An 18,776-nucleotide genomic window follows, 5' to 3' on the forward strand; every position below is an offset into this window, starting at 1 on the left:
ATCCTCTCTCTGACTGCAGTCACAACAGCAAGGGGTTAGGAAATGACACTTTCAGCTACAGTTTTAGTAAGCTAAATATATTTGTTATAGGGGATGCATTTTCAAATACCAAATCGTTTTTTTCAAACATATTGGATAATTTGTCTAGGAATCATAATTTCTTTTTCTAAAGTCGTTACCTGTGTGAGTTAAATGTAGCATAGCTATAACTCTATTCTACATTTAATTACAGAGAAAGTAATTGATCTTTTTAAATTGTGTTTCTGCCTTCTGCCTGTTTCCACCACTGCATATATACACACAGCAGTCGACATCTAAAGGGGATCAAAAACATTGATCAGTGATGGTTTGGGCTGCCATATCATGGCATTCCCTAGACCCAATACTTGCCGAGGACTACCAGACCATTCTGGAAGACCGTGTGCACCCACTGGTTCAAACATTGTATCCTTAAGGCAGTGCCGTGTTTCAGAATAATAATGCACCAATACACACAGCATGACTGGTGACAGAGTGAAGCTGAACATCTCCCATGTCCTGCACAGTCACCGGATCTAAATATCATTGATCACTTTGGGGTGTTTTGGAGGAGCGAGTCAGGAAACGTTTTCCTCCATCAGCATCACATAGTGACCTGGACGCTATTAATGGCTCAAACCCCTCGGGCCACTGTGCAGGACCTGTATCTGTCATTTTTATCCTGTATCTGTCGCAAAAGGAGGCCCTAAACCATACTAATGAAATATTGTGGTCTAAAACCAGGCGTTTCAGTTTTATTGTCCAACCTCTGTATATATATATATATATATATATATATATATATATATATATATATATATATATATATATATATATATCACTATAATAACCTTTTTCCCTTAGAAGATTGCGAGATTAAATGTCACAGTTTTTCTGCGGACATCCCAGACAGGAGCAAAGTGAAATGTTTCTTCACCATCTGAAAGTCTACCATCATTTCTCTGGTCTTTGATCTGATGTGTCTACTGAGCTGCAGAAGTCCAACATAACAGCTCTACCGGTGCTCTCAGTCAGTCTCTTCCAAATTTAATTAAAAACATATCTAACTTCTCTTATGAAACAACATAATTGCATTTATATGATCGTCCATAAATCCTAATTACACATTTTAGCTATACTCGTGATAGGAAACATAAGATGAACATAAGCATGAGCTGACATTTTTAATGTGCTATTTTAAGCAGCATTCGTTTTTCTCACTCAACATATTTCTGGTATTTTTTGCATGTCTGACTAGATGTTTTGTTCACAGAGAAACGATCATAATCATAATCAGTCATAATATCAATTCTTTGTGGAACTGCATTAATGCATTTCCTCATACACAGCAATATCACTTATAGATTTAACTATTTCTGTAGTAATGTTTATTGCAACGAGCTTGCAGTCATGCATAAATAATTGTGATTAAACAATAATATTCTACAGAAACTCCAAGAAAGTGAAGAAGAGCTGTGTTTTATACTGTACGTGTTGATTTCTATCTACTGTTTTGTACAAAGGTGCTAATAGAAAAATAAATTTCCTTGTTTAAAACAATGCACACCGTAAAACGAGCTGTACTACATATGTTTGTAAATAGACAGCATTTAAATATAGTTTATGCACATAATTGTCATCAAGCACTTCTATTGCTATATTAATGCTGCTGATGATACTGATTAAAGTCATAACGAGGAATTCAAAAAGATGTTTGTAAGGATTTTCGTGTTTGTGATTTCCTTTTCCCTTCTTTTATCTCTCTCACGCTCCCTCTGGGTTTATATTCTTGTCTCAACTCAGACTGTACATGCATTTATTATTTATTTATCCGATTTATTTCAAAGAGATCCTAAAAAACAGATCAGAGCTGCGTGGCACCTGATGCTTTATTCATAGGCATAGACGCCCCACTGGCACATGGGATGCTCTAACACGGCTCCCTGTGTTTCCTCAGTGCTGTAGAAATCTTGCACTGCGACTTACATCAGCCTCAATAAAATCCACGCTCTCAGAATAGGGTTTTACCGAACACAACTGGCAACCCCCGATTCAAAAGGCATGTTGCGACAGAGGGTAAATATAAAGGTCTTCTCCCTTTTAGCAGGGACAGTTGTTAATCATAATTTTCTGTGAGCATTACAACCCATTAGCCATTTCAGAACCATGTTGAGAGCCACAGTTGCTTAGAAACAATTTACACAAGTCACACGTGAAGACAGAAGCTTAGCACTAACCGCTGTTTACGCTTTCCTCTTTATGCAGTACAGTACTTTTTAACCACAGAAAGACACTGCTAGCTTAGTGAAGGTATGTCATGCATGCACATATGCAGCGAGTTAATGAACCTAATGAATATAATTTGAATGAATGTAAATGACCCCAAAATGAAATATCGTTCAATATTTACTTTGCCTCATGTTTAAATATTACAAACATTACATTACATTACATATAGAGTAGATACGACATTACAGCTATGAAGAGTCCACATACTGAAGAATATATGTGTGTGTGTGTGTGTGTGTGTGTGTGTGTGTGTGTGTGTGTGTGTGTGTGTGTGTGTGTGTGTGTGTGTGTGTTTGTGTGTGTGTGTGTGTGTGTGTGTGTGTGTGTGTGTGTTTGTGCGCGCGCATGCACTGGTTAAGGGAGTTTAGAAGTATTTAGTAAAATAATATGGGTATGAAACAGGTATGCAGGTGGTTTTTGAGGATGCTTCCTGTGTTGTCCCATTGAAAAATACAATGCTGTAGGTGGTAGAAAATACAGTTATAAAGCCATTACAGTAATTACCTATCATTACGGACAGTCCCCATAAGACACACATACCTACATGTGTGTTGTGGATAAACCAGAGTGTCCCAACACATTCACTCCACGCTTATACTGGCCGCTGAAATACTCTTATCCTCTTGCCCTCATCCCAGCCCCTATGAAACTTCTGCATAGCCACCAACTCCAGAAAGCTGTACTTGCGATGCACATATAACCTTATTTGGATAAGGAAGGAGGACAAGTGGAAGTCTGCTTTTGTGATTCCCCACGGGACACTATGGATACTGGGTCGTGCTGTATGTATTACAAGGCTTTATGAATGAAGTGTGGGAGCACCTGTACTGCTTTGTGCTCTTCTACATTGATGACATCCTCATGTTCTCCTGAAACCTGACTGAACATTGCCAACACGTTTCTATTGTACATCTGATAATCCAGACCCCATTCTGTCTCCCAATGTCAGTGTCAACCCAATCCAACGGTCCCTGGACGATAGGATATCCTGCCCCCTTCAAGATTATTTCCATTCCTGAAAACCTTCTGCCACAGCCGCCAGAAGTTCTAGAAGGAGGACGAGGACGCTTGGGGTGTCACTGAAAGGTCATGGGATGCTCAAGACGCCACCCTAGATTCAGCCCTGCTTATCACCTTCCATGGCAGGGTCCTCGGCCCTCAGGAGTGAGCCATAGGCTGTCCCAGATGCACCAGGTTTCCCGTCCCGTTCACTCCATGTTTTAGCTCACCAGGTTACTGATCACCTGCGTCATCAGCACTCCAGTCATGTACCTCATTAAAGCACACACTGCTAGTTTTTACCTCATTTAACATCCTGGTTGGCCGCATTATACCTAGTGAAAGAAAATTGTCGGTTCACCATCTGTACAACACAAAAAAAAACAGTTTTCTTACTCTTATCTCAGTCTGGCATGTATCGTTTGCTTTCATAGTCTGTAAATGATAATCCTGCTTTCCGCTGTATATCTGTCTAGTGGGATTATTACTATTTGGTTGCTATAAAGTAACGCTGGAAACAAGGCCGTCACTAGTGGGGTGAAAAGTGGTGACGATTACAGGGATCCAGTTATTTGGACGTGTTTTTAAGCCTTCAGTTATTGAAGAGATTTAAAATCATTTAAGCACAGGATGTGAAACAATGAACACTGTATTGATCACTGTGAGCATGCAGAGAGTCACGTCTCACAACCCAGCTTGGTCTTGTGCTTTAACAACAACAAGTTGAACAGAAAGAAATGGATGTATATCGTTATATTGGATGCATCGTGACCATGGCTAATATAGTAGCTGCTGTCAATGCCCCTAATGTTAATCCAAGAAAATAAACCAGAGGAAATCACTCGCCGCTCTTGACTGAATTACTTTGTAGTTTTAACAATAATTAATCCATATATAATTTGTACCGTGAAGACTATGCAATGATATTTTAAATTTGATCATTTGGTTTTCTGAATACCTACAATTGTATTATTTGTATCTCTATATTTGTTTACATGATTTCAAACCGATGAAAGAAATTTAAATTTGAGTTTTGAGTTTATTTTTCCCTTCTGACAGAAATTAGAAATCATCCTGGAATGATGTCCTTGTAGATAAAGAAACAACGAAATAAAACTAAACAAAACAAAACAAAAAACACACTACATATGTCAAATACAGAGGATGTCCCCTTTAAATTCACTTGAGAATATTTTAGGTGGAAAATGCCCTCAATTATTTGTGCATAGAGGACAAACCTGTTACCTTTTGCCATTTTTTCCCCAAGTTAAAAATTGTATTATCAAAAAGATAATGTGGCTTTTAACGTGCATTATCAAATCTTCATATTCAGAGAAGCTATAGAAAGAATGGATTTAGCGTACGTCTATTATTTATTATTATTATTATTATTATTTTCATGATTTTAGACCTCAAAATGGAACTGTGGTGCAGCTGTGCTTTAACTGATTAAATGTTTAATCAGTCAAACAATATCAGACTAAATGTCTGGGTAACATCACTACTGATAGCACTAACTAATAAGTCGGTTAAAAAGCACAGGCCTTGAATATAAAATAGGTCATAACATTATCTCTGTAAAGAAAAGACACTGTATACCGTGTGTGTTCAACGGCCCCTTATCTAACTTATTTTCAAGAAGGCAATACCCAACCCAAATAACCTGAAAGGGAATTTAAGGGGGAACTGGAAACTTCCCTGTACCTGAAGGACATTTTGTCAACAGTAGTTAGCAAAGGAAGTGATTATCAGCTCTATGTGTTTGCAGAGCATGTGGGCAGTTACAGACATAGTGGGACATTCTGGAAGAGACAGGCTTTTTACAGAAGATAAGACCCGGGCCACCATGAAAGAATCAGTCAGCTATAAGCAGGATATTATCACTCGCTGCCTTATTGTTTAACGTCATTCATCAATGCTTCTGCATGTGTCCTGTTTTAGGTTTTCAAGATAGGAGGTTAAACACATCTGTTGGCCAAGTAATGATATTAGTTTTAGATTACGGGGAGGTTTTTTTTTTTTTTTTTTAAGATAAAGATAATATGGAAGTACTGGGACATTTTTTTTTTAATTGGATTTAAGATTTGAAATATTAGTGCAAACAAATAGTGCGAGCAACTATGCAGATGTGACTAATTTTCTTACATTATGTTCATAGACAATCAGTTTCCAGTTTAGATTGCATGTGGTTTATGTATAAATATGGTGTGTGTGTGTGTGTGTGTGTGTGTACCTAAACACATATATTTATATTTAAATATAAATAAAAAAATTCTCGCGTCTATGTGCAGTTACATACCTAATTGCATATAGGATAATATTAATAATAATAACAATAACCATAACCATATGTAAACTAGAGATATGAATAATTAATATCGAGAGTCATGTGATTTTTTTCCCCACCTATAAATATGTTTATTCTGCCCTCTAGTGTGCAAAAAAGGCTCAATATGCAGAAATAATTTCAAAACAGCGAATAAATATCTTATGAATTTGTCATTTCATTTTTTTTTTTTTCCCCACAGACTTTAAATTATATAAATGACAGAATTACAGATCTGTGATTAGTTTTTCAGTCATTCTTTAGACATGGGAGAAAACAGGTCTGCTGTTAGTTTTTAAAATAAAAGATATTTTCAATTTTACATGTTATGAGGGATTAATAATAAATGTATTTAACACAGTTATCACCTTCAAATTACTTTTCTGTTTATTAAAGCCTACCAAATCTATGACATGCATTGTCTATTCACTACATCTAAAACAGAGAAGCGTTTATATGCTTTCAATTTAATTTGTTTTTGTTTGTTTTATGAAAACAGCAATATCTCATATCAAAGCAAGATTGTTTTTCGGTGACGCATGCTTGTTTCATAAGGTTTCAAAGTGTCCCCACTTTTTGTCAACTGGAAATGATTTTAAACATTTAGATAAGTTTATTCTCCTGAAGCAGGCTCATTTAGCATATAGCTTCAACAGAAATACCAAAATGGCTACTCTATTTGATTTGTGAAAGAAATGCCAGATTTGTCAACACTGATATATAAACTCGAATAAAGGCTTTTTAAACAATAACATATTTACTGTTGGTTTGTTTATTTTAATAAAGCATTGAATTGAACCAATGTATTTGATTTTTAAGATGACTACAAATTCAGGTTTTCATCACCGCTCAGTCAGATCTCTCATCAGTTAAATATTAATAATTTTTCATCATGTTTTATATTTGTTGTGTAATTGTTGGTCACATGTGAAAGTGCTTGACTGTTGTGAAAGATAAAGTAAAGGCAAAAAGCACAGCTGGGAGGTTAAATCAAAGCATAGCTCACTAGTTTAGTACATATAAAATTTCATATATGCAATTTAAGGTTTTATTTTGTTTTGTCCCACATCTCAAGAGCACTTCTTGGGCTCGACTTCCACATTTGAACCGATATAACTATACACACTTGAACCCTAAATAGGGCTCTGTAGTGAGTAAGCAGTCGGTCCGTATCAGCCCCAGTCACTGAGGTAATCATTTCCCTTGCGTCAAAATTCCATTCTCACCAGGCAAGTTTTTCATTAAAGAGTCCAGCGCCGCAATTGTGTCCGATTGGTCCGAGGCTGCGGGACCGGTCTACGGAACGCGCCCTGTGATTGGTCAATCGTCGAGGTCGGCAACAGTATTCGCGTCGTGATTGGACGGCTGCTTCGTCATCTCGGTACAATGTAGCTAGGTTGGTTGCTCCCGCTCTCTTTGCGTAGGTATTAGTTTAATACATAGATAAGTTAGGGAGATATTAATTTATTAATATTTGTACAGTTAGTACGCGTAATTAGTGTAAACAAAGCATGCGAAGGGTGACGCTTTTTGTCAACGGAACCTCCAAAAATGGCAAGGTGAGTTAAGACACGCAGTGCACGTTTAGCCTGCCCAACTCCAGTAAGTGTTCAGGGGACAGGGATGTCCTCTTAATGCAGGAAACCTTCCTATTGCTGTACCTCACTTTATTTAGTAAAAACGAGGCAAACTATTAGATGGCGTACCACTGTAAAGATTCAAGTTATCAATTTACTCCTGGCGATATGGGTAAGGCAACATAAGAGCTCGCTTTTCTGTTATTTTAACATTATTATACCTCGCAATTGCGTTTTCTTTATTGCACTGACATTACCAACAGCAAGTGGCAAGCCAATAAATGTCAATACACACACACACACACACACACACACACACATATATATATATATATATATATATATATATATATTTATGTATGCATATTGTATGAAATTAAATTATTATTAATAAATACTATGTATTAACATATTCAATAATAGTGAGAAATATTAACAGCTTTATTCACATTGTACATACACACGGCTTGCATTATCACAAACATTACAATTTCAACTTTTTCATCATGCATTTTTTTTCTTTTGCAGGTTGTAGCTGTTTATGGGACTCTGTCTGATCTTTTGACAGTCGCCAGCAATAAACTGGGAATCAGGGCTTGTAACCTATATAACGGGAAAGGCGGTCTCATAGATGACATCGCCCTCATCAGGTGTGTTACATTCGCGTTTTTTTCAGTTATTTGTAATTCAGGAGAGACGGTGGGGGGAATATTATTGAAAAGTAATGTTTGGTCTGCTTTAAGCTGAACGGTTGCAGTGTGCTTGTACTTGATTCTTGAGTGGGATAGGAAAATGAGAGATAATATGCTGGACGGGCTGGTTATTGTGTATATATTCCACAGAGACGATGATGTGCTGTACGTGTCAGAAGGAGACGCTTTCATTGGTGAGTCAACATCATTTTGTTTTCCACTTTAGGCCGCTTGGAAAGCCAGGGTCATGAGATTCCCAGGGAACGCATCCAAATAGTAAGTCGTAAAAGTTCTTGTATAACTATCACTGTGTTTGCGTTTCAGACCCTCAGAGTGATGGGAAAAATGCAGATGACATCTCAGGATCGCACACCGATTGGCTGACGCTGAATATTGGTGGGCGGCATTTTACAACCACTAGGTAAACATGCAACATGGGTTCGCTGTGCTATTGGCTTAGAAGTGTCTCATTTATGAATCTAACTCTAATCTGACATTATATGTTAATAGTTTTTTTAATAGTCATTTCTATAAGGAAAATTGTGAGCGAGGCTGTGATTTTAAAACAGTTAAGGTATTTTTAAGCAAAAATGTCTCATACAATAAAATCTTCGAAACTTTGATCAGCAATTTGGTGTATTAATATAGATTTTAATTTGAATTCTATAAAATGGAATATAATTTCTGTGTGTATATACAGTTGAAGTCGAACGTTTACGTACACCTTGCAGAATCTGCAAAATGTTAATTATTTTACAAAAATAAGAGGGATCATATAAAATGCATGCTATTGTTTATTTAGTGAATTTTTTTATTTTATTCTTTTTTTTGGGCAAATAATTAACTTAATTTTTTACTTAATTTTTGGCGTGTACAGCAAGTATTACAATTGTATTTGGTAATGCTGAAAATAAAATATTAAGTTTTTATATATATATATATATATATATATATATATATATATATATATATATATTAGACTTAATAGTTAATATTTAAAACTAAATACAAATAAGCACATAATAAACTTGCTCAAATAAAGGCATAAATAAATAGAATTATTAATACACATTTTAGTAGTGTATAAATAATGCTAAAATAAAACTCGCTTCAGTGTGTCTGTCCTTGATATGTCCTTAATGAAGTCTGACCCCTCTGTTGTTCAAGGAGTACTCTTGTGAGTAAGGAGCCTGACAGCATGCTGGCACACATGTTTAGAGAGAAGGGTAAGATTATAGTTGATGTTCACTCACTCACAGATACAGGCATTGCTTGTTTTGCTAGTTCATCAGGTTGTGAATGGGTATATAGCATGGTTCAGGGTTCTCTCTTGATCCGCAGATGTCTGGGGCAATAAGCAGGATGAACGAGGGGCTTACCTCATTGATCGCAGCCCAGAGTACTTTGAGCCCATCCTGAATTACCTGAGGCACGGCCAGATCATTGTCAATGAAGGAATAAACTTACTCGGTGAGCGACATCTCAATCTTACCAAAGGCATTCTCGATTGATAGTTCCCGTATTGCTTTATTAGATATGAATTAAATATTAGATATAATTATTCCGTACATTCGAGTCTGGGGTTTTCGATTAATGCAATGTTTAACCTCGGTACAATAAATAACTGCGGTACAATGCAGTAAAGGTACAGAATTATTAATATGATAAACGCCATTTTTTAAATTTCTCTCTTTTTTTTGTTTTATAGGAGTACTGGAAGAAGCTCGATTCTTTGGAATAGAGCAAATGGCTGAACAGCTAGAAGTTGCCATTAAGGTAAGATAATGGATGTGTTAAAGTGTATATAAAACATATTTTAAAAAATTGCTCACGAAGGCTACATTTATTGATTTAAAAAACAGTAATATTCTGATTTACTACCATTCAAAATAAGAGTTTTCAGTTTTATATATAAAAAGTTAATATTCCTGTAATATAAAGCTGGAGTTTCAGCAATACTCCAGTCTTCAGGGTCACATGATCCTTCAGAAATCATTCTAATATACTGATTTGATGCTCAAGAATTGTTTCTTAATATTATTTATTAATGTTGTGCTCCTTATTTTTTGTGGAAACCGTGATACATTTTTTCAGGATTCTTTGATGATTCGAAAGTTCAAAACAAGCATTTATTTGTAATAGATTTTTTTAATACAATAAAACATCTTACTGACTCCAAGCTGCTGAAAGGTTCTGTATATGCGTATATTTATTCGTAGAACCTCTTATAACATGTTTTCGTTTCACGTGTTCCGTGGCACGCAGAATTCTCATCCACCCGAAGACCACTCTCCACTCTCACGGAAAGAATTTGTTCGCTTTCTGCTGGCTACTCCAACCAAATCAGAGCTGCGCTGTCAGGTACAACGCGCTTGTTGTGGAATTGTTCAGACGTGGGATTTAGTCAGATCGATGTTGACATTAAGGCGTCTTTTTTTTCCCTCTCAGGGTCTTAATTTCAGTGGAGCGGACCTTTCTCGGCTGGATTTGCGCTATATCAATTTTAAGATGGCAAATCTGAGTCGCTGCAATCTCACCTATGCAAACCTGTGCTGCTCAAACCTGGAGAGAGCGGACTTATCTGGAGCTAACCTGGACGTGAGCTGATTTTTTTTGGGAGTTTTTTTTATCCTTTTGGACGGATATAAATCCTTGTTTTTCCTCATTCTTCAGGGTGCTAATCTTCAGGGTGTAAAGATGCTGTGCTCCAACGCAGAGGGAGCGTCACTGAAAGGATGCAACTTCGAGGATCCCTCTGGGCTCAAGGCCAATCTAGAAGGTAAAACTGCAGAAATAAGATTATAGTGTATGTCACTGGAGTTTGGTGATGATTTAAAAGCTCTGCATTTAAATCAAGTCGCAGCTGGGTTTCTGCAGACCAATAAAGTTCTTCTACGCTCAACGAAGCAATCATTTCTTTTTGAACCTTGCCTTGTACACAGAGCAGAGATGGGCACTCGAGTTATAGACTTGACTCAGACTTGACTTGATTTGACTCAAGGAAAAGGACTTTTATCCTTAAATAGGCCTTCTTATAGCCTAACTGGTGTTCAAAAGGCAGAGCACCATTTTAAGTGAGCAGCGCGTCAAAGCAGCTGAGTGGATCACATAACAAGCTCTCAGGGTCGTTTATAGCAAATACCTTTCACCGCTTTATCCTCTAGTTTTACCTAAAGCCAAACACGCTTTATTCAAGCCCTTTCAGCTCTGTGCTCTCTCTCTCTCTTTCTGGATGCTTGCCTGCACCAAGTTGAGGAGCAAAATGATAGATTACTTTCACTAAAACAGGGTCCTGTCCAAACTGTTGCTATAAAATTACAAGCCCAAAATTACCCTAGTATATCATTATATACTTAAACACTTAAAACTGAAACGAGTAAAGTAGTCAAACCTGTTCATCAAAACACGTTTGTCCATATAGTGTATTAGTTTCAAAGTATTACAATAGTTTTTGCTGTGGTGCTGAAATACAAACTGCTGACATTTTGGTATTGCGACAAGACTAAGTCATTGCTAATGAATTAATGCTGCATTATCGTGATTTTTATTTGGTTAGTTAGCCTCTTCGCTGTGCTTTAGGAGCTAATCTGAAAGGCGTTGACATGGAGGGCAGTCAGATGACTGGTATAAACCTGCGCGTGGCGACGCTGAAGAATGCCAAGCTAAAGAACTGTAACCTGCGCGGCGCGACTTTAGCCGGCACGGATCTCGAGGTGAGTCAACCCTGTTCTTCTTTCTGGCTTGTCGCCGCAATCCTCACATCATAACGCTGAGCAAAGACGCGAGCGCTTTCTTTCACGTGCGTGCAGAACTGCGACCTCTCAGGCTGCGATCTACAGGAGGCCAACCTGCGTGGCTCAAATGTGAAAGGAGCCATCTTCGAAGAGATGCTGACTCCACTGCACATGTCCCAAAGTGTGAGATAACCAATTACATCTCTCCCCGCCCGGCGACCTCACCAGCCAGCTCTCCACGGCTCTCCCCGACCTCCCTTCTCGGTTCACGCTCCTGTGAAACCGTATGCAATACTAGCACTTGGTTTGCCCGCCCCTTCTCTTCGAGCTTTACTCTCGCGCACTAGCGCACATCCAGGGCCCGCTGGTCATGGCCAAAAATGGCGTATGCTTAGTGTTAGGGAATCCAAATATCTGAAAAACGCCGTTTGTCGAACCAAACTCGTTGCTTTCGGGTTGCGTTTTTATTTATGCTTTGAGTTCGATTTCACCGAATGTATACGTTTCATGTTGTGTTTCGTCTCGAGTAATGAAGTCAGCATTTCAGTACAACCAAATATATCTTTCGAATTATAGATCTAGCAATCAGTTGTAGGCAAGCTTATCGTCGCACAGCTCACTGCAGGCAAAGCAAGCTCATAATAGTAGCTTTATGTATATAAAATATGGTAAACATCTCATACAACTGACAGGTCTGGTTACTAATATGCAACATAATCTGTTGTCACATTGTCACAAACCAAATGAATGAGTTATTTTGGGTTCTGGTTCGCCCAGTTTGTTGTTTGATCTACCTCCCATACAACCCGTTCTAGTTTGAAAGTCATTAAGTCAAATGCAAACCACGTTTTGCTGTTAATCGTTTTCGCCGTTTGCAATTAATCTTTAATAACTGTGTAATAACACTTGGCCATAGGTTAATATGCACAATAATTAACCAGTGGTGCCAATATGCTGGTTTGCAATATCACTATATGTGTATGTGTTTCGCCTTTAGGTTTCGTATTTCCCACATTTTTAGTCTTGTTTTAATTGAAGTGAAATGTTGAAGTGACCAACCCACACCAAAAAAAAAATTGGTGACGTTTCCCGTGCCACCATCAAATCCAATGCTTCCTTATTTAAACGATATTACGTTTGTTCATCGGTATCGTTCTACTTTTTGTCGACATTTTAAACATATGAAGCACTAAATTAGGACTCGTGCATTCCTATCCGAAAATGGCGTAGCACATTTATGAAATGCAAGTTAGGTCTTGTGCTGCTCGGCTGCTGCGTTATAATATCACCTGACCTGGATTATTTGCTGCATGGTTTATAAAAATGAAACCTAACCATCTCGGTCAGAGATTTCTGACAGTAGCTCAGAGTTATTTGTTACACAACATGCTGTTAATTTTCATTTACAAATGTTATTGTAGGTACTCTATCAATCCTGTTTAATGAAGGCAATCAAAATAGACTTTTGCACTCAGAGTGTGATTTTCTATGTATATCAAACCCTTGTTGAAAGGGTGCTAGCTATTTATTTATGTATCAGGCTGTATTTATGTAAGTGGTAGGGGAGGAGCTACCTATTCTCTCTTTACCGAACTTTGTTGCACTCTATTACGGAAATGTGTTTCCATAAATAGACTGTTATAATCAAACTCTTGTTTGTCTTTATTCATTTGTTCATTTATATATATCATATCAGAATGATTTCTGAAGGATGGTGTGACACTGAAGACTGGAGTAATGATGCTAAAAATTCAGCATTGTTTCACAGGAATAAATTATATTTTAAAATGTATTCAAATAGTATTTATTATAGTTATTGTTCTTATTGTGCTTTTCATCAAATAAATGCAACCTTGGTGAGCATTAGAGACTACTTTTTTTGTTATTAAGTAAATAAAAACTGTACAGCTTGATGTTGGTTTTAATATTTTTATTTGATTTAGATTTTTTAATTGCACATTATATGACCTTGCCTTAACATACTGTGCGTATTTTGGAGGAGACTGGAGAAAGCCTCAGGGCACATACTCTAACTGAACATACTGTAAGGAAGTAAAGCTGAGGAACTAAAAGATTTTTTCTGGTAATAAACAACATGCCATGCACGCTATAGAGTTTAAGAATATATTCCCTTAGTCTTAAATTTAGTGTTTTTAATTGTGTATATAATATAAATAAAAATCGAAAAATTTAATATTTAATTTGTATTTTATTTTATATATCCGCATGCGTGACTTTTATTTTGAAATGCCGTCCGTTTGTTGCACGCGGAAGCTGCGCGCGTCTTCACAGCCGCGGTTTCCCAGCTCGCGTGCAGGTAACGGAAGGTTTATACACACAGACAGAAAAAGCTGTTGGTTTGTCCAGTTTGAAATCATTACAACGCAAAACTATCACTTGTTCGTCAAATGATATAACCTGGCATAGTTACGTTTCATTTTACCAGGCAGTTGAACTGATCGTGACCACAACGCATGCAGTCTTTTGAGTGTATCTGTGATCATTTTAAACCAGTGGTCTCGGACTCGGTCCCTAGAGGTTTAGCTCCAAATCACACCTGCTTTCTGGTTTTAGTGATCCTGAAGACCTTGATCAGCTGGATCGGATAGGTCTGTAGCAAAACCGCAGAGCTGTGACCCTCCAGGAAGTGAGTTTGAGACCAGTGTGCACAAAATAAAACCTTGTTTATTTCACACACACTGTGTGTGGTCTGTATTTAGCTTAATTACGTTTAGTATGGCTTCCCATGGAAAGCAGTGCACCTGTGATGCCCATCGCTCAACGCCAAGTGTTTATCAAACTCTAGAGGAGATGGACTTTGAGAGAGGTACATTACCTTTGTCTATTCATATATAAATATATATCATATAATCATGACCCCATAGTTATATATTAGATGTGAATTGCTTGCTTGTAGGTATATGGTCAGCTGCGATGGACGGAGATGTGGAGAGAGTCAGGACACTCATTAAAAAAGGGATTGATCCGAATATAAGGGACCAGGCAAACTACACGGCTTTGGTTTGTTCATTTTCTAATTCACCATTAATGCACAAATGATTGATCGTAACCCATTTACAGGCCCTCTTTTTCTTCGGAGCAGCATTACGCTAGTCGAGCGGGTCACCTGTCGGCGTGCGAGTTGCTCCTGGACTGTGGAGCTTGTGTGAACGTCCAGACCCGCGGAGGAGCAACCCCGCTTCACAGAGCGGCTTACTGCGGACACCGCGGCGTGCTCGCCTTGCTGCTGGACCGCGGGTCTGATCCACATCTGACCGACGACGATGGATCCACAGCCCTCCACAAGGTACTACTAGTCAGCACGGTGCGTTCTTCGTGAAAGCGCTCACCCTGTGTCGGTGTCTGAGTGTGCCTGTGATTCCGTGCGCGCTCAGGCTGCTGAACGGAGGCATCCGGCGCTTTGCGAGCTGCTGGCGAACCGCTTCCCGGACTTGAGAGCTGTGAAGAACAAAAGATCGCACACGCCTTTCGATCTCTGTCCGGAGAATGACGGAGTTTGGGAGTTCCTGAGACCGCAGTGACCTGATCCCGCGGCCCTTCTCGCGAAAGAAGGTGAACTTTCAAAAGCTGTGCCTTGTAAATCAGTGCCTGTTGGATGGAAAGAGGCATAGTCGCCCAGGTTAGTCTTGACGGTCACTTTCCTCAATAGTCAATCTACTGCTACTAAATTCGATCAGATCGGCGAAAAGGCATGATGCTAACACCTGTCATTTTTACAGGAAGTGACCAGGGCTGGACAACCTTACCTCGTCCGATATGCAGACTTCTTGTATTTTAGCAGCCATCTTAAATCAGCCAGATACGTTATTAAATGCATCCAGGCATTCAAAATGTTTGAATTGTCATGATTATTTTAGTTTTTGAGGTATTAGTATTTTATTTTTGTTTAATTTTATTTATTTGCGGTTGGCTTAATATTGCCCAGTTATGTGAACCAAAAGGTTTCCAGCAGTGGTGTGCACAGACCTAATTATTAGCCTGCTTCAGATTGTTTCTCGCTGGAATCATTTACATGACACACGTATTTACATGTTTTTATTTTCAAAATATTAAAAGGGATGTAATGTGGAAGTTATTACAAAAAAGGAAATAAAATATTTGGTAATAAGTGATTTTGTGTGATATTTTATTGCAATAATTTTGTTATATTATTACTGGACAATTTATAACACCTCTGTATGGCCTCTGAGTGAGTCTTGAAATAATTTTAATTATTTTAATTTTAAAAGAAATGGCTTTTATGTATTTGTTTCTACTTTTAGCGCCACCTGAGGTCCGAGTGAGGTGTAGATTTTTAAGGCAGTCAGTTTCTCCTCAATATTTCCAAGTATATATCGCTACAGTCCGGAGACCGCCGAGTGGGAGGGGCCTCCCAGAACCCGGAGCCTGCCGAGTGGGAGGGGCCTCCGCTCCAAGTGGGAGGAGCTTCGCATAACTCGGAGACCGCCGAGTGGGAGGGGTCTCAGCTCAGAGTGGGAGGAGCGTCGCAGAGCCCGGAGACCGCCGATTGTTTTGATTAGATTGTTTTCTGTTTAGTTTGTCCACTTGGTCAGTTTCCAGATTTTTCTATGTGGTTGCAACTGCAGAACCAATTACCACTAAGTATTTCATGGTTTATTTGTGTTGTTGCTCTCCACCCTCGTCTCTAAACGGTCATTTCCATTCTTATAAGCGTAGGTCAAAGGAAAATATTTTACTGCTTGATTTAAAGATGTGTGCCATTACTTTCCTCGTAGAGTTATGAAGCTCTAAAGTTATCCATTCTAATAACTTAGTTGTATTTTAGGGTACTTATTCCCTTTTATGAAAAAAAACGTAGACAGATGTGATTCACTGTATTGCATTAATAGCCAAATAATTTAAAGATTTGTAATACGAATTATTTTTCAAAGCTAACTTTAATTAGTATTTTGGAGTCGTGATGGTGAAGGCAGGACTTGCTAGAGCTTCTCGTTCTAGATTTTATGAAGAAGGAGGACTCTATAGCCCACTGAAGGACTGAACCAGGAGGGATTCACCAGTAACTCTCCTCTTATCACATCTTCACTGAGTCGAAAGAAGAAAGGAGTTCAATCAGAGTAGTTTCATAAAAACCAAAAAGTTTGACTGACAGAAACACTTTTGTTTAGTGAATATCGGGAAGGAAAAGGAAAAGAGAGGGTGAGTAACGACTGTAAAATGACTAAAAAAAATACAAAGGCTACAAAGCCAGCACCGCAAGTAAACTATAATGTAGAATAATAAGTAGAAAGCAAGTTCATACCACATGGAAGAAATATAGATATGTTTTACTTAGTTTAAATGTGTTTAAACAACATTTCTTACATTTAAACTCCTTCAACAAGCATTTTAGGAGAAAATATAACACATTTAATCATTGCGAAAAGGCAGATGTTGCTCGACTTGGTTTACTTTGCAAAACAATTAAATGGTTTTCTTTATATAGAATGAATTAAACCTATATTTGACAAAATAAATACGTCTGCGGCACTGGGAAATACTTGAAGAGAATGCTTGCGCTCAGAGAGCTGTGTTGATACGACTAACCCGTTCCAGGAGCTGGGTCACACACAAACTACCCGAACACTTAAAAATGTTGAACACCATAAAGCAACTGATGCAAGCACTGGTCCTGTTATTCGCTGTTATGCATACTAAGACCACTAGAGGGAGATAATACTAACAAGGAAAGTAAAAAGAGAAGAAGTAGAGTAATGAGAGGAGCTGATGGGTATTAAGAACTGTTATTAAAAGAAGTTATGTGACCCTTTCAACTACTGTGTCCTCGTTTCATATTACTACTTGACATATTGGCAACCGGACGACCGCGTTTACTGCAAAGATGGCATCGGCTGCACCATTTCCTAATTTTTTCTTACCCAGGTGAAGGCAATCTAGCCACACAGTGTCCTGAGAACTTTCCTCCACGTGCAAATTTACAAGTGCATACGATGTGATTCATGCACGAGCATGTATGATGATTACTAAGACCGGTGGCGTAAGAATGTGTGTAGACATGAGGGAAACAAACACTTGGCTACAGCACAGAGTTCAACCTACATATTCCCAGCGTGGTGAGAAATGTTTTCGTTGGTTAAGTAATACGATGTTTGTGATATAACACTATGTAGATCGCTATTTGTGATTGCCGCCATAGCGCCTAAATGCTTAATATACTATGCGTGTGTTCCCATTAGTGTAAATATATGCTGTTTGTTATGTTGCGTTTAGTTGACAGACACAAGTTTGTGATAATACTTAATGCAGTATGTGAGTTCTGCACTAGTGGAATAAAGACAAGAACAAGTTCCAAGTTAATGTTATCATTTCATGGGTAACACTGGCAGGACTCTGATTTCATTCAACTCAATACTATTGTGGAGTCGGACCACAGTGTTGTTTGTCTGAGATTGAGGCTTAGTTCTGTCTGTAGTACCTGAGCTAAATGAGCTCCAGTCAGTGTAGCACAAAGTTCTAAGCGAGGCATTGGCAGGGATAGAAAAATAAAGCAAACTGTGACGACATATACCCAAAAACTTCATACAGTGGACTAGTAGTAAAATCTGATATTAGAAAGTGTTCAGACACTTTGACCTTAGCATTTTTTTAAAATGCTAATGCAAACATTTTACACCAAAGACTGAATTAAAATGTAAGAATTGAACACTGGAGACTTTGTTCATAAAGACCATCATAGTAAACTCTACTTGAAGAGCTCAATAGATTGACTAATAAAATATAGTGAGAAGATCAGGGGACGTGTTTTAACTTGAATTACTTTGGAGTGTCTATTTATTTACACTAAGTACAAATAGCACACCTTGTTGGCAGAGGCTATTTACACTAACTCCGCCCACCAACGTCTGATTGGGAGAGTCAACATTACAAAAGATGACTATCTTTGATTCCAGTGGTGCAGATGGTTAAATGTGTGCAATATTTATTCTGACGTGTTTGAATCAGCTTTTTGACAAACTTTTACTCCCTTTTCAACTTTCAAATCACATCAGAAAACCATTTATTTTGAATAAAAATGAAGGAAACATCAAAGAAAGTTGAAAAAGTATCCTGTAGGGTTAAGGTAGGTGAAGGGAGGGTGTTATTGTCCCAATAAGATGAC

General features: G+C 38.0%; 2 protein-coding genes across 10 annotated transcripts; both read left to right on the top strand.

Moving 5' to 3' along the window:
• The first annotated feature begins 7,002 nt into the window (after positions 1–7,002).
• On the top strand, positions 7,003–13,284 carry kctd9a (potassium channel tetramerization domain containing 9a). 3 transcript variants are annotated; one of them, XM_043247928.1, is made up of 12 exons: positions 7,003–7,191; positions 7,738–7,859; positions 8,052–8,095; positions 8,226–8,322; positions 9,069–9,127; positions 9,243–9,371; positions 9,610–9,677; positions 10,167–10,262; positions 10,350–10,499; positions 10,575–10,680; positions 11,481–11,614; positions 11,711–13,284. In XM_043247928.1, the coding sequence occupies exons 1-12, from the start codon at positions 7,144–7,146 to the stop codon at positions 11,825–11,827; spliced, it is 1,170 nt and encodes a 389-aa protein (XP_043103863.1). In that variant the 5' UTR covers positions 7,003–7,143; the 3' UTR covers positions 11,828–13,284. The 3 variants fall into 3 exon arrangements, with proteins under 3 accessions (XP_043103863.1, XP_043103864.1, XP_043103865.1); XM_043247930.1 differs by lacking the exon at positions 7,003–7,191 and adding an exon at positions 7,368–7,381; XM_043247929.1 differs by lacking the exon at positions 11,711–13,284 and having other exon boundaries at positions 11,458–11,593.
• Positions 13,285–13,863: 579 nt separating this feature from the next.
• On the top strand, positions 13,864–15,762 carry ankrd39 (ankyrin repeat domain 39). Of its 7 annotated transcripts, none has more exons than XR_006251547.1 (7): positions 13,912–13,952; positions 14,210–14,282; positions 14,393–14,462; positions 14,553–14,656; positions 14,739–14,942; positions 15,031–15,275; positions 15,376–15,762. XR_006251547.1 is itself a non-coding variant. In XM_043246140.1 (4 exons), the coding sequence occupies exons 1-4, from the start codon at positions 14,372–14,374 to the stop codon at positions 15,175–15,177; spliced, it is 546 nt and encodes a 181-aa protein (XP_043102075.1). In that variant the 5' UTR covers positions 13,896–14,371; the 3' UTR covers positions 15,178–15,762. The 7 variants fall into 7 exon arrangements, 1 of the variants encoding a protein (XP_043102075.1); XR_006251546.1 differs by having other exon boundaries at positions 13,920–13,952; positions 14,356–14,462; XR_006251548.1 differs by having other exon boundaries at positions 13,920–13,952; positions 14,390–14,462.
• Positions 15,763–18,776: the final 3,014 nt, after the last annotated feature.

The sequence above is a fragment of the Puntigrus tetrazona genome, chromosome 8 (assembly GCF_018831695.1).
Source record: "Puntigrus tetrazona isolate hp1 chromosome 8, ASM1883169v1, whole genome shotgun sequence".
NCBI classification, from domain to species: domain Eukaryota; kingdom Metazoa; phylum Chordata; class Actinopteri; order Cypriniformes; family Cyprinidae; genus Puntigrus; species Puntigrus tetrazona.